Raw genomic sequence first — 26,867 nt, 5'->3', positions numbered from 1 at the left:
TTTTGACTGGGTCAGTGTTTATATTCCATCTTTTACATACAGAAAACAGTTCAGAAAGAGATCAAATTATCATCATTTATGTCAGGCAAGCTTAAAAATCAGTTGATATAAACAGGGCCTAAGTATAGTTCACACAGAAAAATAACATAGTAAGCTCCTTCTTCACCCTTTAAATCATGTATTCACAGGCAGAAATTTCTAAGAATTTTAAATGAAACATCATAAAGTTATGCATTCATGTCTGTCTATATCTGTGTTAAATCTCTATGATCTCTAAAAATGATATAGATAGCTATTAATTTTCCTATTTCAAAGTAGGTACACTTTTTATGGATTCATGCAATACACTGCAATAAGACAAAAATATTGATTATATAAAGCTTGTATTGAAACAAAATTGAGAATTAAAAACCAGAGAAGTGCAAAGGAGACCTTATTTCTTAAAGCCCTTCTCACCCTAGCAGCTTTCTATCTACGTATTTACCTTTTCATTATCAAAGAGAGAAACAGCTTTAAAATTATGATTAAAAAAGTAGAAATCATTATAAATCAGAAACACTCTTTCCACTGATATATTTTCTAATTATGAAACATAAAACCTGAAACATAAAACCTGGTCATTGTATTAACTCAGAAGAATATTTTAGAAATTGCTGGTAAACTAAAGTTAAATCAATAGAATGAGTTTCAGGCAGAGCTCAAACTTCACTTTCTTTTCTGTTTTTGTTACTGAACTAAAGGAAGAGAAGCTGCCTTCTAATATTCAAATGGACACACTGTTTTCAGTCACGTCAGGATCCAAGTATGTGTATGGCAGGTCCAACACTGAGTTTCTGGCTTTGATCTCTGCACTCAGCCTTTTGAGCTCTACTTGGAAATCCTTTATTTTTTGGCAGGGAACCTCCTCAGTGAAATGCTCCTCTGGGTACTGGCCAAGAAAGATCTGATGAGATAGATATGAGATCACTGGCATGTTTTGCTTCTTCCACTCAAAATGCATAGTTGTATGACTTTTGAATTTGACATTTTGATGTACATTACATAACTTGAACACTTACAGAGTCAGAGGACTGCTTGCTGAGTAGCCACATGACGGCCATGCCATGAACTGTTGTTTGAATATTGGGGAATGTATCTATCATGCTTTTTTCACTTGCTTTCCCCTTTTTAGTTGGTGGGGGAAGCTGCAAGGTGACAGGACTATTGGGCATCCAGGCCCCAAAGTCGTACTGTATTGAAGGAGTAAAGGAAAGGTCATTAATAGGCTCTGAAGCACATAGCAGTGTGATATTGGTGTTTGGTCAAGCCTGGAGAGTCAAGGGGTGTAATACACATTAGGCTCTAACTTGATTAAGGACAAACATGAAGGAAAAGAGTGCATCCTTAAATTGCTGACCCAAAAACTAGAAATATTTGATGAAGAGATCTTTAAGAGCTTGAATGAAGGTGACTGGACTAGAAAGGGATCTCAAGATTGCATTGTAGGTAGCCAACACCACCCCTGTTTATTGGTCATTCAGTGGACATTGATGGCTTCTTTCACTCCTCTTTCAAACCATCTCTGTCTTCTCTGTCCAAAATGTGAATACCATCAACCCTAACTCTTTTGATCTCTACAGCCACTTCATAAACACATGGGACAACATAGAAGAGTCACGTCGACAGGCAAGACGTTCAAGATGTTCCTCTGCATCTGAACAACAAAGGTCACTCTTTTGAGGATGCCAATGTTCGCATTTTGGACAGAGAAGACAGATGAGTAATGAAAGAATTCATCTTTGTCCACTGTGGATGATCATCCTTGAACAGAGGTGGTGGTTTATGACACCAACTGTCTGCCATCTATAATCCAATTTTAAGATTCCTTCCCAGACACTTTAACCATCTTAAATTGGTCAGAGTGGGCACGCTCCATTTTGCTTAACTATTTTTAAATCCCTGTAGAACTGGAAACACGTAAGCTACCGCAAAATTTTTTTTTTGCATATGAAACCGGAGGAGTTGTGCTTACATTTTATGCCATCAGCTTGTCCTAGGTTACGATTTCCTTCCACATATAGCAAACGCTCTGTGTCCACACTACCGTTTTCAGTAGTTTTCAAAGAGTTGTGCATCCACATTGAAATGGCCAAAAACGCCTATATTCAAGCACAAAAGCGAGTGAGAATTAAACAATTTGAAGAAAAGCTATCTGGAGCATGTAAATACTGATATTAATCTTTAATAGGGCTGTTAAAATTGAGAGCAATCAAAACAACTGCTGTATAATGCCCTTTGTTCAATTGGTCACATGACTGCATCACATGACTAAAATGCGTCATCGTTTTAGAAAGTCTGCGTTTTCCAGCGCCCACACTGCGACAGGACACCTCCAGTTTGAAATGTATCCATTTTCGAGAGCATTTCCAAAACACTGTGTTTTTCCTTGAGGAAAATGCCGGCTCAGTCTGGAAAACGATGCATGTTCGTTTGAAAACGCATTCGTGTGGACATAGCCTTAGGTCAAATGGCCCAGGATGTGAGTGGGCACTGGTTCTTATGTAGCACTTGCTACTCTCCTGGAGACTCAAAGCACATTTTCCTATGTCTCCATAAGTGCTTTCTAACATTCACACTCCACTGGATGCATCATAGAGTTACTTAGGGTTAGCATCTTGCCCAAGGATATTTGGCATACAAACTCGAACTCGACAGGGTTTGAACCACCAAAATTCCAACTAGTACGGAGCCTGCTCTACCACCTGAGCTTCAGCCATCACTAAAAATTTAATGTGAAAAGCAAGATGGACCTGAGATCATCAGTCAAGCCAGACTCTAAAATTAATATTCTCTTAGGACTTAAGTATACTTACCTTTTATAAATTATCCTGCCACTAACAAAGGAACACTTGTTAACTGAAGTGTTTTCCCAAATTGAGAGAAAAGTATTCATGGAGTTGGCAATAATTTATTTTGCTAACTAAACAATGCTCCTTTGCCTTTAATGTCTTGAATAATGCTATATCATCCAGGTAAGTAAATTGAGGTTGATTCTGTTCATCTAGATGTAGCATTTTCAGTGGAAGAAACATTTCGTCACTCATCCAAGTGACTTCTTCAGTCTCAGCTGACTGCAGGTTTCCCCAACCTTTACGCAATTACTGACACTAGTGCAACTGAAAGGGATGTGAGGTCAGTTCGTTTATCATGAATATGCAAACTGTCATGACCTTTGATCAAAGGCAACTTTTCAAAGCCCACTGATCTAAGACCATTGATCAATGGCCATGAGCACTATTTAATGAGAGTTGGGGAATGGCTTCAATCACAGCATTGTAAGGCGGTGAAAGATGTACCCTTAGGCCTCCTTCTCGATTCAGAGATGTTTTTTCCCTTCTTGTGTAAATGGCCTCCTTGACTCCCTGTGTTCCTCCCTGTCCAGGATGTGTTCAGGTAGCGGAGACTGAAGTCACTTGGAGTAGTGACGTTTCTCCACTGAAAACTTTACGTCCAGATGAACAGAATGAACCTTTTGGGGCTTAGCAATTGAAATTTGTAAAGTGATTGTAGTTTATTTCTGATATATTGTAAGGTGGTTAATCTTACCACTTTAAGGTCTTGAAGGTTCTTGCATGGCCTTAAACTATTACAACCTAAATAAATGAAATTAAATGATGTTAGAAGGTTTCACCTGCCCAGAGTTGACAGCTGAGTGCTGGGCAGAGCAAGTGAAGATCACCATGGTGACGAACTTGACCATCTCATCCACAGTGCTGAATTTCTGTGGAATTCCTGATGATCAGAACAAAAAGAAATGGCATTACTTCAATACACTGGGGAAACCAAAGTAAAGTTGTATCAAAATTACAATATTGTAGGTGCACATAAAGTTCTATTATCATAATAAAGTCTCACATCATGCTTTGGTCAGTGTATATAATATATAGGTAGTCCAAATATGCCAAAAACTTTAAACTGCTCTAAATGCTCAGATTCACACATTTTTTAGGATGGGGTAAAGTGTCCAATAGTAGGGATCACTACTAAACTAAACACTACTTACACTTTTTTTAATGCTAAAGTGGGAGTAGCACAAAGGTAATCCACAGGCAGTAACAGACTGCCCATCTACCTGCATCTACCTGTTGTTTTCAAGGAAGTAGGGTACTCCTGATTTTGCTGTTGTTGATCTTTTAGCCAGTGGAAGAGACAAGTGAAGTTATGACATACAAAATGCTGAAGTGGATCAAAATGTTAAAAAAAATGTTTCCACCACAGCCAGTGTCTGTATTGTTCATTCTATATTTTTAGTCTTTGATTTTTCTTCTACATTTCTGCTGTCTCCCCCTTCTGTTTCCCAGCCCCTTGTGAACCAATCAGAATTTGACCATGGCCATTCATGCTCAGCAAACTGCTTATGGGATTTTGGTTGACTGCATGGGAGCTTATTTGCAGTGGTTTCTAAACTGAAACATGTACGCAGACGGACACATTTGTGGGACCGTAAATCACGTTGGGTTTTCACCCAAATTCTGCTCAATGTCAAGGTCATCTTCTTGTCATTTTTACAGGCAGTTTTTCACATTCACTAAAATCTGTACTGATAAAAGTTCTAGTTTGGACTGTGATGTTCAGAAAATGAATGCATTCTTGCACCCCTTTACCACTGAAACATAAATGCCATCATTAAGTTTAGTTATGGTATAAAAATGTAAGATAGTTTAGAGCTGGTCAAAAACTTGGGCCACACCATTGACAAAGTATATCTTAGTGGTCAATAATAGTTGGTGAATGAGAACCAGTTGTCCTAAATTGATTTACAGGATTTTATTTCTCATTAGTTTGTGCATTATAGCCAGTGAATGACAGAAAAAAAGCTATAACTTTGCTTCTGTACTTTGATGTTATTTTTTTGGTAGGTATTACAATAACCTGTGAACTCGAATAGATCATGGACCAAACGACTTGGATCTATATATTTGAACTGCAAATCAGGCATTTAAATTCTAGTAGAGTTAAAATCTAAAATCACAGAGCTTTAAATGAGCAGAGTAAGTCCAAAATAAAGCTCACCTGTGCTTGCTTGTGAAAGGAATCCATGTTCATAAATGTCCTGAATCCACTTCTGCAGTTCAGAGTCTTTCTGGACTTCAGCATCAGTCTTGTAGTAGGAGGTGAGAATTTCTTTCACAAACCTTTGAAATATAGAGCCATAAGCAATGAAGCACAATCCCAATTTAAATACAGATTTCTTAAACACACTAGACCATAAAATTTGTTAATGTGTATAAAATGTGCTATTTTTTCCCCAACCTTTGGATCTTTTTTATATGAAAACTTTTATTTTCTACATAGTAATGGATGACAGTAAAGGAGGCAGGGTATGAATTTTTTAAGGTTGTTTTCAAGAAAACCAAGCCATGGGAGTACCTCAAGTCTACTAGACCCTAACCTTAACCTAAAAACAAAAGTCTTATAAGAACCCTCGTGAAGCTGATTCTGATCATCTTCTTGTGACGTTTTTAGTGGGAGAATCGCTCTGTCACTCATCCAAACAATAATTGTGCATAGTGACCGAAACTTGTACCACTGACTATCACATGTGTTGGGGGCTGTCAGGTCACTTTCATGATCATTAAGAAGTAAAGTGACATTGCCATTGATCAATGGTAGTGTGAAAGGACTCTAACTATTTTTTGGAGGTCTGAAAAGGTTACTCAGGGCGTTTTAGACTCCAATGATTTAATTGTCATCTATTTTGGAGCAGTTGTTTTGGTGCTGCCACAGGCCTGAAAAACAGCCTGGCTATTCCTGTTTATCAAACTCCTTTAACTCTAGAACAGTGGTTCTTAACCTGGGTTCGATCGAACCATAGGGGTTCGGTGAGTCGGTCTCAGGGCTTCGGCAGAGCCTCCACCGCGGGGTCCGGACACACCCGAATTATCGTGTAAATTTGTGATGACACGGCCCCTTTTGGCCATCACTGGCTGCAGATGATCATGCTACACTGCTTGGCGGAATTTAGCGCGCAGTAGTCAACGTGTGACTGTCGTGGTAGTAGTTCGTGTGATTTTTTTGTTAATATTTTAATCCATACTAACTATGTCGGGAAAAAGAAGAAAGTGGTTGGACGAATATGTACAATATGGATTCACATGTATCACGGAACGTGATGGGAGTGAGCGTCCTCTCTGCATGATTTGCAACGCCAAGTTGAACAACTCTAGTCTCGCACCAGCAAAACTAAAGGAACACTTCTTGAAGCTGCAAGGAGACATTGAATACAAGAACACAACACTTGCTGAATTCAAGGATGAAGAGAGACAGATTCGATGAAAGGCCCACTCTGCCTGCTCTTGAATTTTGTATCTGTTAACAAACCGATCCTCACAGCATCGTACGAAGTTGCTTACTTGATCGCAAAGCAGGGCAAGCCACACACCATTGGTGAAACACTCGTGAAACCAGCTGCATTAAAGATGTCGAATCTGATACTCTGAACAGCGGCCGAAGGTAAATGATTCCAAATTCCTCTTTCAAATGACACCATCAGCAACAGAATAGAAGACATGAGTAAAGACATCTTGGCTCAAGTATTCGCAGATCTGATTTCAAGCCCAGCAAAATTCAGCCATCAACTCGATGAGAGCACAGATGTTGCTAATCTAAGCCGGATTAGCTTTTCAAAAAAAGCTACCGTTATGGAAACGACGAACAGAGAACAACAACTTCGCAAACTTCCCCCTTCTGGACAACTGTGTAAGTAAGATCGAAGATGTGTCTGGAATCGGAGATATTTCTGTATTCACGGAACTGAAGCAAACTATTGCAACGCACTTAGATGAGCTTGCAATGTCTCTCGACAGATATTTTCCTACGAGAGAGTCATATCCAGCATGGGTGAGACAGCCATTCACTTTTGCTGATTAGACAGCAGATGTCAATGATAAATACCTTGACGAAATCATTAAATTTCAGCAGAGCCAGGTTCAACAGCAACTCTTCAGAACAACAACGCTCTCAAAGTTTTAGTGTCAACAAATGGACAAGTATCCAGTTATTGCTAAGTAAGCCCTGGATTTTTTTATGCCATTTGTTACAACATATCTTTGCGAGCAATCCTTTTCGAGGATGCTGGACATAAAAACAAAGAAAAGGAACAGACTTTGCTGTGAAAATGACATGAGACTGGCACTTGCCAAGGTAAAGCCACGCATATCTGAACTGGTCTCTCAAAGGCAACAGCAGAAGTCACACTGATTTGCAGGTATGTAATTTGTTGTAAGTTTGTTCATTGTGTTGGTATTGTTCTTTGAACAAGGTGATGTTCATGCACGGATCATTGTGTGCACCAGTAAAAAAACACATCTATGTCTTGAATTTGAAAAAAAAAATCAGATTTTATTTTTCACTAAAGAGGGGTTTGGTGAATGCACATACAAAACTGGTGGGGTTTGATACCTCCAACAAGGTTAAGAACCACTTCTCTAGAAGGATAGAAAGAAATTAGTTTTCTAATTATAACTTCAATAACCATACTTGCTCATCTATCTTCTTCTTGATTTAAAAAATGTAATAAAAAGTGTATCAGAATCTCCTGAGGGATTTTTTAATGCATGCCAGTGAACCCATTCTCAACCACAACAAATAGATTTGAGTTCTATTTTTTCTTCTTTTTTCCAAAATGTTGCTCTACATCCAGTTACACAGCCACAAATAAAAAACACAAAGGGAGATTGAGTCTGAATGCAGTCCCAAATGGACGGTCTGGAGGAGGAATAATGTGAGAGACAGTTCTGGGGACTGGCCTTAAGGAGGAGTAGCAAAGGAGAACCTCTCTGGAGGTTGAGAAGGAGACCAGCTAAGGTGGGGAAGCCACACTAGAGGCTTGCAATAATAGACACAGTCCTTGTGGATGGCCTCGAGACAAGAGACCAGAAGAGAAGATGGAACCCCTCCTGTGGCTTGATAGGGGGCTAGTGACGGTTAAGGAGACTGGACCCCTCCAGAGGTTTGGCAATGGCTAGTTGCAGAGGCTTCACAGGTGGTCTAAAAGCCAGTGGGTGGAGTGGGACAGTTTATCATGGTGGCCAGCAACAACAAGGCAGGAAAAACCAGGAACCAGCTGTTGAGGCATACTCCATGCAGTGGCCAAGGAAGAGGCTGGTGATCAGAAAGCAGGGCATTAGACTACAAGATGGCCTTCAGAGAAGGAATGGAACGGTTCTTGATCCAAAGCATCTGCCAAACATTTTCTGCTCTTGCTCTTGACGAAGGCGGTCGCACTTTTCTCCTCTCCTCCTCTCCCTTAGCTTCCCTGCTTAGCCTCTTATGTCCTTGTCTAGTCTCGTGTTTTTTGTATTACTTTTCCCTGGAACACTCTCACAGTCTGTTCTCTAAAACCTAAAAGTGGAATCATGGATTTGATCAACTGGTCCCTAAATGCAATTGACACCCCTTTCTCAATGAGAAGTTTGGGCTTGGGTGCGCCTGAGTGCTGAAGATATCTACCTATTCGGAACCATGATAACAGGGTTCTTGCTGATCGGAGCTGGTTTGGCCCTGACTTATCGAAGAATTAAGAAAGCGGAACCGGTTGTTCAAACCCCCACAAGGCTGCAGGCTGGGATTGAAACGATGGGAAGAGGTGTGAGTTTCTCAAAATGGGCTCATTGAGTGCAGCATGGATAAGATCTTGGAGAAGCTTACGGCTGCCGTGAATACTCACAATAAGATCTCTGAGTGCAAACTGGATTACATCTTGAAGAAGCTCACTGTGGTCGTGAGTTCTCAGAATGGGCTCTTTGAGCACAAGAATGACAACATCAAGGAGAGCAAGTTTGATAACATCATAGAGAAGCTCATGGCTCTCCAACGGGAGATTGAGAGACCAGTGTTGGACTGTTAGAACAGCTTTGAAATTCATATGAGTTGTTCGCACTAAAGTAAAAAACACCATCACTTCATGCGGATACCCTTTCGGCGCCAGCTGCAGTCTCAAGGCTGGAGCCAAACAAAAACACCCTGATAATGACTGTGTTTAGACTGTTCCTTCCCAGTCCACGCAAGGCCACCTGGGCTGGCTGGAAGACTGTTTACTTAGCCTAACAGGGCGAAGGACACTGTCTCAGCTGAACTCTGCACGTGGCGAATAAAGCCTTGATTGATTGATTGATTGATTGATTGATTGATTGATTGATTGATTGATTGATTGATTGATTGATTGACAGCGTTGTAGCATGGGCATTTATGGGTGCCAACCAGGGTTTTAATAGTTTTGCAATTTTCATTAGTTTTTAATTTTATTTAGTTTTGACTTCAGATTTTCAATTTTATATCAGTTTTAATTAGTTTTTACCAATTGTTCGCTAGATTCGTTTTTTTTTTAATCCTTAGTTTCAGTTTAGTTTTGATTAGTTTCAGTTATAGTTTTAGCTGTGTTTGCAATAATTAAGTGAAACAAAATCCCAGTTTCATCATATCAGTCATGCTCTTCTGCTTATCCTTGGGTATGTTGCTATTCCAGCTACCATACCCTGCACCCTGGACAGGTCGCCTGTCTGTCGCAGGGCTAACACTCAGAGACAGACAACTCACATTCCCACCTATGGGTTCTTTAAATAAATAAATAAATAAATTAGGGCAGATGAACAACCATTGATACCAGGCAACTTGTTTATATTATTGTATTTTGCACAACTCTGTTGCTTGTGAAGCTCGCACACAAGAATTTCACTCACATGTGCTGTACCAATGTACCTGCACATGTGATGTGACAATAAAAGTGATTTGATTTGATTTGAACTATAAAAGGTATATCTTTATGGAACGCCAGGACTGCCATAAGGAATTAATTAAATACACCATTAAATAATTAATTAAATGTGGCAATAATTAATTAAAATTGGAATTAATTAATTAAATAAATAGTTATGACACATGTAATTAATTAATTATTGACACATTTAATTAATTATTTATGTATTTCACATTTTAATTAATTATTGACACATTTAATTAATTAATTATTGACACATTTAATTAATTATTTATGTATTTCACATTTTAATTAATTGTTGACACATTTCATTAATTATTGACGCATTTAATTAATTATTTAATGATATATTTATTTATTTCATTTTGGCAGTCCTGACGCCTGGCTCTCATCATGAAATAATTTTATCTGTCAGCCTCACCCATCAAACTCAGGGGGCGGGGTTAACGCTGATCGAGTCAAAACCATTGCTTTGGCCTGGTGGCCATTGTTTCTTGCACACAACAACCGGCATGTGGAAGCTAACAGAACTGAGCTTTGAAAAACCCTGTTTGTGTGTTACCAAATACCGTTTTAATATTTTTTTAGAATGTAGTGGTTTAATCTTCATGTGTCTGGTCGGTTTGTCAAGATACAGCCTCTTTGCAAAAGTGCTTCGATGATTTCGGAGATGTCTGCCCAGTCTCACGGCAAAGCGTGGGATAGACCCGCTCGCCTCGCAAGCAATCCCACCGACAAAGCGCAGGCCCCGGTACACAGCTGTAGTAACCCCCGCTGACTTCTTTTACTGAGGTTATATTTATCGATGTTTTATTTCCTGATGTTCTTATGTGTCCTACGTGTTTCAGTCGCCAATTCTGAATTATAACTAACATTAAAAACATGTTTAAGGAGGAGAGAGAGCAAATAAATCTGTTTAACATCTGATCTTTGGGTTTTTGTTCAGTAATCAGCGTGACCTGTGTATAAACACATAAAAGAGATAACGTTGGTGTTTCCGTCATGTAGTAACTGCTGGCTTTAACTGTACAAAGGTTGTTCGACACTATGAAACACATACAGACTTCATGACGTTCGGCTAATATTTTTATTGTGAATATTAATCATGCTGACCTCGCTCTGTACACCACGCAGCGAGGTCAGCATATCCACGATATCCTCAGCTCCATGAGTTAACACAAAGTTTCCCAGCTGACTATCTAACTGCCAACTATTCCAGAGACGTGAAAATATACAGCATAAAGAAAAGTGTAAGAGACTCAGCAGCAGATTAGAATAACAGTTATACATTTAATAAATCACCAAATGAATCCAAGAAACGAGCAAACCTGTTCCGACAATTTGAATTTGTGTTCCCTCAGCTGCAGACTCGCTGCTGTTTAAATGTTTGAAAAGGAAGATTAGATATAAAAAACGTCAAACATAGACTCAGTCTGCCTTCACATTTGATATGAGGCCAGCACGTATAGTGGCCTCAGCAGGCTATTACTGAAATACACGTGCTATATCATAAACATGTTTAGTTTTAAAGGACACCTTCCTGCCTTTAGTCTCATTCATGAGCAGTATTAGTTTTCTTCTAACATCCAGAAGTCTGCACAATGTGTTTCATAGTTTGTAACAAGCCTTTGACAGGTAAACATAACATGACCGAAAAAGCAAAAAAAAAAGAAAAAAAAAAGAGAGAGAGTGTTGACATAAGAAGAGAAAATGCTCTCAATTATGGAGACAGACAAATGGTTCATTTATGTTTGATGTGTGTTTATTCCTCCCTAAATATCGTCGGTGAAGTTTGCCATGCACGTAAGATTTTCCTGCGCATTTTTATACCTCTGCCAACAGAGAGAGAGAAAAAAAATCACATTCTAACAGACAGCTGGTGCTTAGAATACAGTTGAATAACTATTAAAAAACAGATGATATTTAGATGATAGTTCAGTCTAACACATGTGCCAGTGAACCATTAAACGTCTGTGAAACTATGCAGTTATGAAACGTAACTTTAACCTCAGCCAAACCGATTTGCTCAGTTGTAAATAAAACAGCGAAGTAAATGTGACCCGACAGACAGAACCTGAGTGAATGAAGTCCAGCGTTTAACCACTGAGAGCTAAAACTCAGCTGAGGTTTGAAAGCTGTGTGCCGGTGATTGGACATCAGCCGCTGATAAAGCTGTTCGCCTATAAAGTGCTCTGTAAGGAAACGAGCTCCAGCAGCTCTGCGCTCGGGGAAAATACTATATTTACTTATCTTGTGCAGAAAAATGCGCTGACATTGCGTTATATCGAGCACCGGCTGCCCAGTTAAACTGTGACTATCACCAGGTAACGTAGGCGTGTTTCTTGAATTAGCAGCAGGTGTTAAACAGCTGAAGGATGAGGAGGAGGATGCATGCAGGTAAACTGAGGGTCTGTTGAGCTGATCGCTGGTTTCGTGAGAAAAATGTCAGCTCGTTCTTTATGTTACAGAAGCACAGAGACACAAGACCAGGCGGAAAGAGACGATCGTTCGGTGAAAATGAGAATCTGCGAATGCAACATGTGGAACACGGAGAGTGGAATATGTAAACAAACCGGTTAACGTAACCCCCTCGGTGCACTCTGCATGCTAATTGTTAGCAGAGCTAGTGAAATCTCTGAAAACATCTGAGCACTTTTGCAAACATGTTCTATGTTGACAACCTGACCAGACATACGTCGCGACTTTCGCGGCTAAAACACTGTTAAAAGTGTAGCTGGTGACAGAAAAACGGGGTATTTTAAAACTACACCACCACCATTGCTGCCTGTGATTTGATCTGCATTCTGGGATAACTGGCTGCCCCAAGTCTACACAAGCAATCGATTTTCTAGGATCGACCTGTTTTGACTTACTTTGCACATGGGCAGCGTTAACCCCGCACCCTGAGTTTGATGGGTGAGGCTGACAGATAAAATTATTTCATGACGAGAGCCAGGCGTCAGGACTGCCAAAATGAAATAAATAAATATATCATTAAATAATTAATTAAATGTGTCAATAATTAATTAAATGTGTCAATAATTAATTAAAATGTGAAATACATCAATAATTAATTAAATGTGTCAATAATTAATTAATTAAATGTGTCAATAATTAATTAAAATGTGAAATACATAAATAATTAATTAAATGTGTCAATAATTAATTAATTACATGTGTCATAACTATTTATTTAATTAATTAATTCCAATTTTAATTAATTATTGCCACATTTAATTAATTATTTAATGGTGTATTTAATTAATTCATTATGGCAGTCCTGGCGTTCCATATATCTTAGCCCGAATGAGACTATTAACTCTTGCAGCACCGGGTGTTCATATTTTGGTTCAAGTGAATTGATAAACTTCTTGAAGGCTCACACAGTTGTGTAGATATCCCCGTCCTGTTGTCTCGGGATGCATCACACTGCCTGGCCTGGGGTTAGATTCTGTTTCTGGGGATTAGGGTTGAGTGTGCTCCCTTACCTTCTCAAGGTAAGCTAGGTTAGCCTTCTTGTGCGAGCTTTTCAAGTGCAGTTTAAGGATTGTGGGATTTTTTTCCTTATAGAAATGTCCCTCATAATTAGGGATGGGTATCGTTTAGGTTTTATCCGATACCAGTGCCAAATCGGTACTTTTTAAACGGTGCCGGTGCTCAAACGGTGCTCAAACCGGTGCTTAAAGAATGGAGAACACAAAATTGGTCCAAAAACCTCTCATGTTCAGCTGTTTTTTGTAAAAAGATAACAATGTTAGCCTTTTCTGCAGCTATGGGGCATATATGGCATCACTCTTGGCTGGAAGCAGTGCTTAAACAATGGAAAAAACACAAACTTTGTCCAAAAACCTCTCATGTTTAACTGTTTTCCACTTTTTCTTTGGTCATTTTAGCCTTTTTGGCCAGGGTGAAGGGAGTATCTGCCATCAAACAAGAGGACAGCCGCATGTAGCTATGATGATGTTTGCTAGTTCACCTTACATGCATTAATGTAATAACGTGGTTAGCCTACTCAACGTAAATTACACACGAACAACATTAAGCTACTCACGCAGAGAAGAACGGCTGCTGCTGCCATCATCATCATCATCCTCATCATTTCTGCTACACTGGCAGGACTAGGGGCCAGGACTCTCCTCTTCGTGTTTTTGGGGGATGTTGCATAACAGGCAACCCACCCGCAGTAGATGTGCTCGGTGTGAGGTCTCGTAGCAAGCTATCAAATACGGCACATTTCTGGGCTTTTAAAAAAAATGCTATGCGTCGCCAGGTGTTTCATCAGATTTGAGGTGTTACCTCCTTTGACAGTATCACAGTATCACCTTAAAGCACTTGTTGCAGGCTGCTGAGTTTGCATATTTTGCTGTGAAGTACAGCCAGACTTTTGACCGCTTCGCCTTGGGCATTTTTAATCTGTAGCTCTGCTCTAAAGGAACGTACGTAACTGGCCCACCTACTATCCTCGGAAACGTAAAATGATTGGCTAGAAGTGTATCACAGCTCAGGAAAAAAAAGCACCGAAATAAAGCACCGAAATGTGCGCTGCTTTTCGGTCTGGTTACTACCGTTTATGTCAGAACCGACACCGGTACCCATCCCTACTCATAATTTGTCGCTTTCCACTACAAGACACTTGCTTTATCCAAAACACAGTCATATTCAAAGTAATCCCAAATTGGACCTCTGCGCTTTCTCCTGACTTTTCCTGACATGATTTTTATAAGACAATATTATAAAAATGTTGTTACACTCCATATATTTCTAGACATAGCTCTATATTTACCACCATACTGTAATAAACTGTTTGACCCAAATTTAACACATGAGCATCCTGATAAGGCTTTTTATTTGAAAAAAAAGTGAGTTTTTCCCCACTGCTCCACAAACTGACCAATTAGGCCTAACCTGATAGTTAGACTAATACCTCTTTTCCCCTTTTACCGACTTGATTCTACTCTGTCTTGGTCATTTTCCTTCGCAAATGAGTACAGTGTGTGAGTGGATGGGTGGGTGGGGGGGTGGGGGGGGGGTGGGGGGGGGGTTGAGCAATGTGGCAGAAGCTCCCATTATGTAATATGTATTCAACACAAACAAAGCAATGGAGGATGTCAAGGCGATGGTATACTGCCCCTCTGACTTTTCTTTTTGTCAGACTGAGGAAACCACGGTGTTGGGTTTTGTGTTGCCCTTTCCCTCATTTCCAGGTTTCAAATATGGAAGTTTTGATTTTTGCAGTCTACTGATGTCACATTTTTAGATCAACTCAGGTTGCTTGGAACGCCAGCCGAGTAGGTACTAATGGAAAACGCTAAAAATAAAGTTGACCCGAGTAAGCACTCAGAGGGAGAATTAGAGAACCTGAAGATGATTTCCCAAAGCTTCAATCCATCATCCCTGTAGTAGAAATTTGGTACATCTTTCAGCCCACGTTCTGCAATATCATCTGGGATACAGAGGGAGCTGTAGGTCAGGGAGGATAACGATTTCTGCAGGATTGTGATTACACCCTTTCCACCAGAAGCTGCATACTAGAGAACAGATACAACAAATACAAGTGAGAAGCAAATACTGTACACAATAGTAAAAAAGAAAATGTTGTTTAGGTTTTGGTCTGTTCAGTGTGTTGGTCTTTTCGTACCCGAGTCAAAACTCCCGTCTTAGATATTAGAAGTTGCCGAGCTAAGACGTTAATCTGAAGTGTGTAGCGAGTGTGAGGCATCAGAAGCTGGCAGAAAGGGAGAAATTTATTAGTAAGAAAATTACTTTTTCCTTGCTTATTTGATGATTTCAACGCAGTCATGTGAAAAAGAATTTTTAAACAGGTTTCTATGCAGTCTTGTGAAATTCTTACTACACTGTTACCTCTTAATAAGAGGGCCAGTGGCACCCAGTTGCTGCTGATGAAATGCACAAAGCCAAGAGGTTTTGAGAGATGTTTTTGAATTTTGTTTAAGCATTGTATTTTGGATTATCTTTGTTTTAGGATTCTGGTCTCAGTATAGTCGCAATTCTTTTTAGTTCAGTCCTTTATTACAGCTCTGTGTTTCCTGTTTGTTTTCTCTGGACTTCTCAGTTTTGTTATCCAGGTCTTAGTTTTGTTTATATTCGATCTCATATTTCTGTTATAATGCCTCCCGTGTTCCTTGTGCATTCTTGTGAAGTCACTCTCGTCTCAGTGTTTGTTTACCTTTCTGTTTTTGTTTCAAGTCTATGTTTCTGTTCATGCATTCGGTTTTTTCCCATTTTATTTTGGTGGTCTTTTGTCTCTGGTGCCTTGTGTTCTCCCTCTGGCTGTTTGAGAGTTCCTGATTTTTTTTCTCAACTTGAGTTATTTTTATAATGTTCTTTGGACAAATGAGACTAAAGTAAAGATGTTTGATGACAATGCACAGCACCACATTTGACAAAATGTGGTGCTGTGCATTGTCAGCACAAAGACCTTGTACTAACTGTTAAGCAGAGTGATGGAGAAGTGATGAGCCAGAGGAACTGGACACTACATTAGTGCTGCTGCATTGACTTTCCACATCTTTTCCTTTTTGAGAAATTGACTGGCACTAGTTAGTGCTATATTCAACTCCAAGGCACAAAAGACTTAGACTTAGCCTCAGTTACCTTGTACAGTGGATGCACCATGGGCAGGTTACGCAGCAGTGAGACTGTAAAAACCTCAGCCAGCAGGTGTGTGCGTAGCAGGTGAACACTGACTTCATAGAAGTTGAAATCTGCACTTCTCACAAAGATTTTGGCCATCAACCAGTCATACTCAGAATCAGTAGGAAGGAAGATTGGGTTGTCCTTTGCTGGTTTCTGCTTTAGCTGAAGAAGAAGGAAGAGATATGCTTTTAATTCATTGCATTTGATCTATTATCCTCATTATTTGATGAATAACCATATTTTGGTTACTTATTTAGGTGAGTTTTGTCATGTTCCTGGGTCTTGACTCAGAGGGTTAAGTGTTTTTGTCTGTGTCCCGCTCCGGACGCTTGGCATATGTCCATATGATAGTTAAACTCATCCCATACTGTTTGAGTTTAGCAGAATTAATTTTTCGTTTAATAATGTATTGCTGATTGCTTTTTTGATGGCCAATTAAATTATGCAGTCACATTATAAATAGCTGCTATCTGAGCATCCCTCTCTTACTTACCTGTTGCCCTATACATCCAGGTCTCTGCTCATGTGGCTTCCGTAGCTGTCACAGGTAGGAGTCATGTTTACGCCGCTGCTTCCTCAGTCTGTATTGGTTACACTGTAGCTGATTGATTCTGCTCATGCTTTTGTAGAAACTTCCTGCGGATGCTTATATTCTCAGAAATATGTGTCTCAGTAAGATGTGGTGTTTATCCCCTTGATTCTGTAAGTTTCCCTACTTCTGGGCCCAAGGTCTTAATGCATTCATTCAGGCTGCTCTTTTTAATGTGCTGTAACACTTTGTATCTTGTTTTATTTAATATAATGAAGCCTCATCATTGGGGTAATTGGCAACCTCTCTGGTTTTTTATTAGCATCATTTATATGCAGCACATGTTCAAGCTCAGTTTTTAAAACCTTATGATGTAACTACAGTCAATGGGCTAACAGTTTACCAATACACCAAATATCTGAATGCTTCAGAGAAGAGTCAGAGCTCAGGATCAGCAATTTTTCAATTTCTCATAGTGATCATCCAAAATATGTAGTAGTTAGATATTACTGGCTAACCTTGGATTGGGCATGGATAATCTCAGATGTTCTCTTGACTCAAATTTAGGCAATGTTCAGTATCTTCTCCCAGCAGGGAAATCGGGGACCCTCACATTGTCTTTTTTTGTTTTGTTTTTTTTGTTTTTTTGCTTTTTTTGGGGGGGGGGGGGGGGGGGGGGGGGGGCTGATGCTCATCCTCCATCCTCAATGTGCTATTGTTTATATTTTTCTAACCATAGGTCTATAGGTAGCCACCACGTAGCAAACCATTATATGCCAGCTAGCCCAATTTCAATAATGCTACAAACATTGCTGCTGTTTCGTTTTCTGCCGTGTGTTCTGTTTCTTTTTAGAAATCCATTTGTGTTCTTTTTTGCTTTGCCTTTTATGGGTTTTTTTGCATCTTAAGAAGAAAGTGTGCCCTCTTGATGCATGCTAAATCATTCAGGTCTGAAAAAACATTTCATCACTCATCCAAGTGACTTCTTCAGTCACTGCAGGTTTCCCCAACTTTATAAACAGTACATTTGCACAATAACTGAAACTAGCACCACTGAATGAACAATTGGCTGACTCAGTTCCTTGATCATGATCATTACTATGCAAATTGTCATGACCACTTAATGAACAGTCGCGGTGCAAAAGTACTGTTTATAAGTTTGTGGAAATCTGCAGTCAGCTGAGCCTGAAGAAGTCACTTGGATGGGTGATGAAACATTTCTCCCACTGAAAACGCTACGTCCAGATGAACAGAATCAACTTTTTGATCCTACCTAAAGACAACATAGTGCCCAGAAATCTCCGATGACACAGGGACAATTGGGGATTTCCCTGAAGGAAGTTTTTTGATCTCCAAAAACCTTTGTCTGTTCTTAAAAAACTTCTAGCTGCAACAAACACTAAGTTGCACTGGGGTGGTCTACAGCTTAGTACAAAGGGGTTGGGCTCAGAATTGGAACTTCCAACTCTGAAACCATAGTTCACAGTCAGAAAAGGATGGATTGCACAGATCACTGCATTAAGATGAAGATAGAGGTAACTTCAAAATCACATGCAAAGAAACGCACAGAGGATTAACAGCAGATGATCCAGCAAAGTCTACAGGGAGGTCAGGCCTATTTATGCACAAGCACACACATAAACACACATAACAAGTGAAAACTAACACAAAGCATATGCAGGAAGTCAAACTGATGTTGGACACAAATGAAAACAAAATAAAAAAAAGGAACAACCCAAACCTGAATTCAGATGGCCAAACATCAAGTACAGAATAAAATAAACATGAAGAGTCTGAGGATGAACAGAAGGCAGAGGAGGGGCGGATAATAACACACTGAGGGAGCTGAACACTCAAAAGATTACAAACTCAAACAATAAACTGTGGTTTAATACAAATGTAGCCAAGTGTACAAGTATACAGATAATAATATTTTCTACTTTAGTTTAAAAAAATATCAGTTTAAGGTGAAAAAAGAGCTCTAAAAATTTCTTTGAATGCATGTTCTTTGTTTATATTTATGTTAAAACAAAAATGTTATTGAGTAGTTTAATTTCATTGTTTACACAGTTTCCTGTTTTCTGCATGTAGTGTGCACTTTAATTTGTTCATTTTGGTGATTTGTGTCATTGCATATTTTGGTCACCAGGGGGCAGTGCTTAAGAGTTTACTGCAGTTTTACCAAAACTTAGAAAAAATGCATCTTGGGAATTACTGTTTTTTACAAAAAGGTGATATCATTGGCAAGAAATCAATGATGCAAAGGACCTGCACGTGCACCTTAGGGCGGCTATTTTCTGTGTGTAGGGGATAAGTTGTGATATCATATGTGTTCTCCAGTATCCAGGTGAGCTGAAATATTGCTGTGGAATCCAGAGGCCACTGCCATATTTCTTCTTTGTATATATTTCATTTATTTTACCTCTTTTATTTCTCTGGTCCATTTTTGATTATTCTGTCTTCACCGAAAACAAAAGACTGCACATTAAGAACCCCAGTAATTGTGTCCTGTGAGGTTATTCATTTCTCAGGCTATACAAATAAGGAATTCAAAACTAATATTTTAACAGTAGAGCAATCTAGGTTTGTACTCAAAGCTCATTTTAAACTGAACTGTGAACAGGAAGTCAAAAAATACAACAAGAACTAATGCTCAGATTTACTTGTATGATAAAAGCACAACTGAAAAAGACTAAAAATGATCAAAACGTTCAAACACTAGAATAATAAACAGGAAACTGACATACATTGACTAAGAGTCCAAAAATCAACACAAGAAACAGACTAGAAACCATTCTTGTTTTTAAGTGTAGTTGAATATATTTGATTTCCGGTGTACTCACCGGTACATTTTTCGATTATTTGGATTTATTTGGATTAATTGTATTATTTGGATTTAGATTTGAATGAACAGGAACATTCACACTCAGGACCAGATCGATCTCTGCCAGGGATTGACTTGCAACGCTTGTCCTCAACTTCTGTTATTTCAGCTGAATGTGTTCTCACGTGTTCTTCTCAGTGAGCTGCACTAGCGTAACTGTTTGAGCTATTTTAGCCTACCTGTTCGTTGCTCCGGCCGGCTTGGCTCCTTTTCCTCCACATAATCGAAGATGTGGACCAAGATGTTCCTGAGCTGGTCGGCACTATTTTGGATTCTCCTGATGCTCGTCTACCATCCTACGGCTGGACTGCTCCGCTATACAGCCGCTGAGCTCCTGCGCCTTCGCGGGCAGCTATCGGTCCCGTCGCCGGCGGAGCTCCACTACCACCCGGCATCACTTTCCAGCCTCGCCGGAGATACATCCATAACTCCAATGGAACTAAATCATTCTGGTCTGCTACTCGCCGCACTCGCAGGAACCCTGATCGGGCTGTTAACCATCGATCTCTAGCCCACCTGCCCAGGGCGCCCACCGCGATTAGCAAAAAAGAAGATACTCCACTCAACTTCGGTCTTCTAAACATTCGTTCATTGACAAGTAAGGGACCTCTCACCCAAGACCTCCTATCTGACCGTAAGTTTGACTTTTTCTGCTTAACTGAAACCTGGCAACAACCTGATGACTTTTCTCAGCTAAAAGAATCTGCTCCTCTGGGGTTTGTTTACTTTTCTAAACCCCGCTGCTCAGGTTGTGGGGGTGGTCTCGCAATCATTTTTCGCCAGCACTTGAAAGTCCTGCCAGTTAACGTTGATACCTTTAGTTCTCTAGAGGTCCTTGCATGTGAGCTGACTGGACCCATTCCCACCATCATAGCTACTGTATACCGCCCCCCCCAAACCTAACCCTGTCTTCCTCAGTGACTTTGCTAATCTACTAACCCATCTTTCATCTCTCTCCCCAAATGTGATCTTGGTGGGAGATTTCAACATTCACATGGACAATAATGACCTTCTGCTCACCAGAGACTTTTCCTTCTGTCTCGAAGGCTCTGAATTTAAACAATTTATCGACTTTCCCACTCACTCTAAAGGACACACCCTGGACTTGGTCTGCTGTTCTGGTCTTACTCCCTTGAATCTTTCTGCTACTGAAATCCCCATAACTGACCACTTCCTCCTTTCATTTAACCTCACTCTCTGCTGCTCTTCTACCAAGCCAACCCGTCTCATCTTGTTCCGCAACATCAAGAACATTGATATGGACATTCTCACTACCAGTTTGGACAATGTTCAGATTCCGGACTTCTATTCTACTCCTTATGATTTGTTGTTATATTATAATAATTGTCTATGCACTGTCCTTGATTCTCTGGCTCCTGTAAAAACCCACTCTGTTTCCTTCGCTCGCTCTGCTCCCTGGTTTACCTCTGACCTCCGAGCTCTGAAGGCCAAAGCTCGGCAGATAGAGCGTAAATATAAGAAATCTGGTTTAACTGTTGATTCAGAAATCTATAAATACCACGTACTTCAGTATAAAGACTCCATCAACAAGGCCAAACAAAGCTTCTACTCTGGTATTATCAGTTCTTATGAGGGTAATACAAGGACTCTGTTTTCAGTTCTCAACAAACTAATTCAACCCCCCCAACGCTTTACCACCACACTTCTATTCCTCTGAAACCTGCAACTCCTTGATGCTGTTCAGGACTACGAAAATCAATAACATCCACCAGCAACTCAGATCAAATGTTGTGTCTACGCCCTCTCCAGAACCTTTTCTCCTTTTTGAGCCGTTTTCCACTTTTCATCTTCCTGATTTATCTGATATTTCCGAGTTCATATGTAAATCAAAGCCTGCCACATGTCATGTTGACCCCATGCCCACAGGGCTTGTGAAATCCTGCCTCTCTTCTTTACTCCCACTCATTTCTGCTATCATTCACTCTTCTCACACCACCGGTATCGTTCCCTCCTTATTGAAGACTGCTCTAGTCACTCCTATACTGAAAAAACCTTCTTTAGATCCTAACAACTTTAGCAACCTCCGTCCGATTTCCAATCTACCCTTCATTTCTAAGATACTCGAAAAAGTGGTTGCAGCTCAACTTCATTTACACCTGGTTAATAATAACATCTACGAGAGATTTCAATCTGGTTTTCGCTCATGTCACAGTACCGAAACTGCTCTACTTAAAGTCACTAACGATCTTCTAATCGGAGCTGACTCTGGTCTTCTCACCATTCTCGTCCTTTTAGATCTGAGCTCAGCCTTTGACACCATTTCTCACTCTGTCCTTCTAAGCAGACTTTCCTCTCTCGGCATCTCTGACACACCCCTCGCCTGGTTTCAATCATGTCTCCTCGACCGTTCCCAGTTTATTCAACTAAGATCATTCCGCTCTCGTCTATTCCCCGTCACCTCTGGTGTACCCCAAGGCTCAGTTTTAGGCCCTCTTCTCTTTATAATATACATCCTCCCTCTAGGTACCGTCTTCCGCAAATTTGATCTTCAGTTTCACTGTTTTGCTGATGACACCCAGTTATATCTCTCTTGCAAACCTGATTCCTCCCTCCCACCTTCTTCCCTTACAGAGTGTCTATCCGAGTTAAAATCCTGGTGTACCTCTAATTTTCTAAAGCTCAATGAGGATAAAACTGATATCCTCCTTATTGGCACCAAATCCAACCTTTTGAAGGCAAACCATTTCTCACTTACCATCGATAACTCCACAGTTTTCCATTCTACTCAGGTTAAGAGCCTTGGTGTCATCCTAGACAGTTCACTTTCCTATAAATCTCACATCAATAATCTCACCCGTTCTGCCTACTTCCATCTACGTAACATTAACAGATTGCTTCCTTCTCTTTCCACCTAGTCTACGTCCATTCTTGTCCACAGTCTTGTTACCTCCCGTATTGACTACTGCAATTCTCTTTTGCATGGTCTCCTCCAAAAATCCCTCCATAAGCTTCAACTGGTTCAGAACTCTGCTGCTCGCATTATCACCAGAACCCCCTCTTACCAGCACATCACCCCTGTTCTTCAGGAACTTCACTGGCTGCCTGTGAAATTCCGGATAATTTTCAAACTTCTTCTGCTCACCTTCAAGGTCATTCATAACCTCGCTCATCCTTACCTTTCTGACCTGTTAACCACCACCTGTTCTGCCCGTTCACTTCGTTCTTCTTCTTCTATCCAGCTTACTGTATCTTCCTTCCGCCTCACCACCATGGGAAGCAGAGCTTTCAGCTGCTCTGCTCCCAGGCTGTGGAACTCTCTGCCCCCAGAAATAAGAAACATTGGTTCTCTCCCCCAGTTTAAATCCCAACTCAAAACTCATCTGTCCAAATCTGAATATTCACTGTGAATCCACTGTTTGTTAATTTCATCTTGTGCTTTTATTTTATTGTTCTTATTCTGCCATTGTTTTACTAAGTGTTTTATCCTATTGTAAAGTGTCCTTGGGTGACTTGAAAGGCGCTCATAAATAAAAATTATTATTATTATTATTATTATTATTATTATTATTATTATAATTATATAACATCGTGAAGTATGAGCAATGTTTGAGTGAATGAACTTCTGATGATTTGTTACCTGTTACTTGAGTTCGATGAGCGCATAAAAGATGACTAATATCATCTATGTGAGTCCAGTTTTTCTTTAACTCAGCCATTTCAATCAGTTCCAACTCTACCAGTCTAGAAAAGAAAAACATTACTTATTATGATGCTTATAATTTCATTAGATGTGTAGAGATAAAAAGAGATGTGTAACAGGACATGAATACTTCACCCTGTGACTGCAGTGTATTTCATCTCTGCTGTCTTGGTCAAGGAAAAATGGACATCATAGGGCAGAGACTGAATGCTGTTTCCCTTAATGCAGTGCGGTATCCCCTGTGCATATACATCCCAGCTGGGCACGATAGCGATAACAGAGTGGTGAGTGGAGAGCCTAATTACCAATGTATCTGCAGTCTCAATGAAGATTATATATAAACCTAACACACTTAAATTTTACATGATATTTTTTATAAATCCTGGTGGATTTTATGTGATATTTATTTGTTTCCATATTTCATTAATATACACCAAATTTTGATTTCAGGCAACTTAATGTTAAGATGCAAAATGTAAAAATACTCTAATTTCTTACCAAAAGACTTTCTGTCGCTGCTTAAGTTCCTGCTGCCGACTGCACCCACCAAGATGACTGTTGCTGTCATCAAAGATTCTGAGAGCTTCATAAAAGATTTGAAAAAGATAAAAAATAGTATATTATCATCTTTTAAAATACAGTATCATTGCAGTTTTGCTTGATCACCTTTATTGCCTCTTTATTGGTTATCTTTTTGGGTGTCATTGAAACGTATAAATAAGACAAGCACATTTCCACAAACCTGTCCCCTCTCTGAAGCAATAGACCTCACTGTCAGTAATCCAGTGGTAGATGGGGAAGTGGTAGGTTTTGTTTGTAGGGGATTTCACTTCCACCTTGGCAGGATACCAAGAGTCTTGGAGAAACCTTTTCTGTTTGTCTAACTTTATCATCACCAGCTTTCCAAGGGATTTGGGGCAGGACACAATAAAATGAGATACCTGGAAAAAACAAAACAAAAATAAAAACAAAAGATCCACATCACATGTAGTTTTAAATAGTTTTAATATGCAGAGGGGTTTCAGACTCACTTGCCCTCTGAAGAAAGATGGTTTCCAGCTTGTGAGATCAATGCGTTTGCTCTCTCCATCTGTCCCGACCAGTGTAATGTAGACGTTATTGAAAGTGGAGGCCAAGGCCAGATTGCCAGTGAACACGGTCACTTCATAGTTAATCATTGTCACCCTTAAAGTAGAAAAACCCAGATGAAGAGAGAATTTTAATAACCATTCTCAGCATCATTTGACCGAACATTTAATTCAAATTAGTACTTTATTCCATCATAAGTTGCAGTCCAATTATTGCAGATTGAAATAGTTTCATAAATAATCTGCCTTATCTCAGCAAATGAGACCAAGAACATCCTCTGAAGAAATGTTGATATGAAAAAAGTCACCGCTAATATCTTTATGTTTTATAGGACTGCTCAGTAAGCTGCATCAGTCATTGCTGATCACAAAAGTATGAACCGGCAGAACCTGCAAAAACTATGCATACTACAGAGTTAGAAGGGAATTATCGTCAAGGACTGTTTTATTAAATTAGAATGAATTATGCATTTTATCCTTGTCTCTTTTCTCTCCTTCTTCCCCTCTCATCTCTCCACTGGTTGCTGCAGATGGCTGCTCCTTCCTGAGTCCTGTTAGAGGTCCCTTTCATTTAAGTTAGTTTTTATTCCCTTCATCTTTACGTTGATCTGTATTTTGAAATATTGATGTTCCAGAAGGAGTTTGATAAGTAAAAATCCTGAAAAATTATTAAATCGTATTAATTTTATTCTGTAAAATCCAAATGCCTGACTTCCTCTTCTTATTGAGTTCATTATGGCTCCAAGAGACATTTCTGAACAACTTGGGATGTTCAATATGGTAACTGCACTTGTGAATGTAGCTGAACAACAGTGAAAGTCTTAATTTATTGAGCCATTTTATCTCATTCAAACCTGAGACAGATTTCAAGTTGAACAGCTTCTTTAATGATGGGATTAGGCTATGGTGGCAAGGTCAGGTTCATAGACGTATTCTTAATAGGTGAAGTCAGTGCAGTTAGATAAGTGGTGGGTGCAGGAGTCCAAGCAACCACTGAGGTGTTTCTTTTTATTTTTTAAGGAATATTTTTGTTTATTGCATTTTATTATAATTATCTTATCTCACTATCTTACTTGGCTTCTTAGACTAACATTAAGTGCAGATAAGATGTCTGCTTTAGTTGTGGGGCTGACACTCTTTATATCAGTAACAGTATGCGAGCAGGATAACAATGACAAACAAAAACATCAGCTGCATAGTTCAAGTGTGGTGCTGATATGATCAGTTCTGTCACTTATACTATTGTCGTTTAGCGATAGACAACACGTTCTCACTCTCAAAGCGTCACATTTTACGCTAGGTGACAAATCGTCAACATATCACCAGTTTAAAAAGGTTGTGTGTGTGTGTGTGTGTGTGTGTGTGTGTGTGTGTGTGTGTGTGTGTGTGTGTGTGTGTGTGTGTGTGTATGTATATATATATATATATGTATGTATATATATATACATATATATATATGTGTGTGTGTGTGTGTATGTATATATATATATATATATATATATATATATATATATATACATACACACACACACACATATATATATATACATATATATATATATATATGTGTGTGTGTGTGTATGTATATATATATATATATATATATATATATATATATATATATATATATATATATATATATATGTGTGTGTGTGTGTGTGTGTGTGTGTGTGTATATATATGTATATCTCTAAATATACGAAAAGTAAGTTTTTGTTCCATATGATCGGGTTAAACAGTCTGACTCACAGAAATAACATATTGAGACATTTATATTTGACCAGGTGCACAGAAAACATCCCTGAATCGACAAAACTCGGTCATCTTATCGTTAGACACCGTCAAAGTTAGTTCACAAACGCATACATTTGCTCAATGCTAATTATATTTTGTTGTCACTGGGAACAGAAAGAGAAAACGTTCAGACATTTTTGAACACACACTGAATAAGGCTCTGTGTGATGCATTTCACACAGAGCCTTATGTGTTCAAAAATGTGCGCACTCAACATTACTGTCATATTCATTGGGGGTATCCCCGGGACTGTTTTGTTCTTTCCACGTTCGATCCATTATTCTAAATCAGCAGCCTCCTGCACTCTACCTGCAATCTGCACACTGCCGTGCCTCGACTTCTCTGTGAAGGAAACCAGCTTACCTGGAGGGGGAGCGGAGAAAGCTGCGAGGAATTCAGAGAGATGTCTGCACAGCCAAAGCGAAAACGCACAAGAAAATCCGACTGAAAAAATCCTGGGTGATTACTTTTATAGTGTCGGAGAAGGTCACACGAGG

General features: G+C 39.5%; 1 protein-coding gene across 4 annotated transcripts; it reads right to left on the bottom strand.

The window, feature by feature from the left end:
- LOC112429854 (polyunsaturated fatty acid lipoxygenase ALOX15B) lies at positions 1–26,867 on the bottom strand. Of its 4 annotated transcripts, none has more exons than XM_076879956.1 (13): positions 26,734–26,862; positions 24,520–24,673; positions 24,231–24,429; positions 23,987–24,071; positions 23,624–23,746; positions 23,426–23,529; positions 16,373–16,576; positions 15,396–15,482; positions 15,116–15,285; positions 5,053–5,174; positions 3,671–3,771; positions 1,059–1,229; positions 1–943 (listed from the first exon to the last, which is right to left on the bottom strand). In XM_076879956.1, the coding sequence occupies exons 7-13, from the start codon at positions 16,508–16,510 to the stop codon at positions 764–766; spliced, it is 969 nt and encodes a 322-aa protein (XP_076736071.1). In that variant the 5' UTR covers positions 16,511–16,576; positions 23,426–23,529; positions 23,624–23,746; positions 23,987–24,071; positions 24,231–24,429; positions 24,520–24,673; positions 26,734–26,862; the 3' UTR covers positions 1–763. The 4 variants fall into 4 exon arrangements, with proteins under 4 accessions (XP_076736071.1, XP_076736073.1, XP_076736072.1 ...); XM_076879958.1 differs by having other exon boundaries at positions 16,427–16,576; XM_076879959.1 differs by lacking the exon at positions 1–943 and adding an exon at positions 2,012–2,138 and having other exon boundaries at positions 1,077–1,229; positions 26,734–26,867.

This window comes from Maylandia zebra, linkage group LG23 (assembly GCF_041146795.1).
Source record: "Maylandia zebra isolate NMK-2024a linkage group LG23, Mzebra_GT3a, whole genome shotgun sequence".
NCBI classification, from domain to species: Eukaryota; Metazoa; Chordata; class Actinopteri; order Cichliformes; family Cichlidae; genus Maylandia; species Maylandia zebra.
The sequence above is the reverse complement of the archived record's forward strand: the minus strand, read 5'-3'. Positions and strand labels throughout refer to the sequence as shown.

Coding starts and splice junctions, on each gene's coding strand:
- LOC112429854 (XM_076879956.1), bottom strand. CDS start 16,510: ATGGCCAAAATCTTTGTGAGAAGTGCAGATTTCAACTTCTATGAAGTC. Junction 15,483..16,372: donor TGGTGCATCCACTGTACAAG/GTAACTGAGGCT, acceptor CCTTTCTGCCAG/CTTCTGATGCCTCACACTCG. Junction 15,286..15,395: donor AGACGGGAGTTTTGACTCGG/GTACGAAAAGAC, acceptor TCTGTTCTCTAG/TATGCAGCTTCTGGTGGAAA.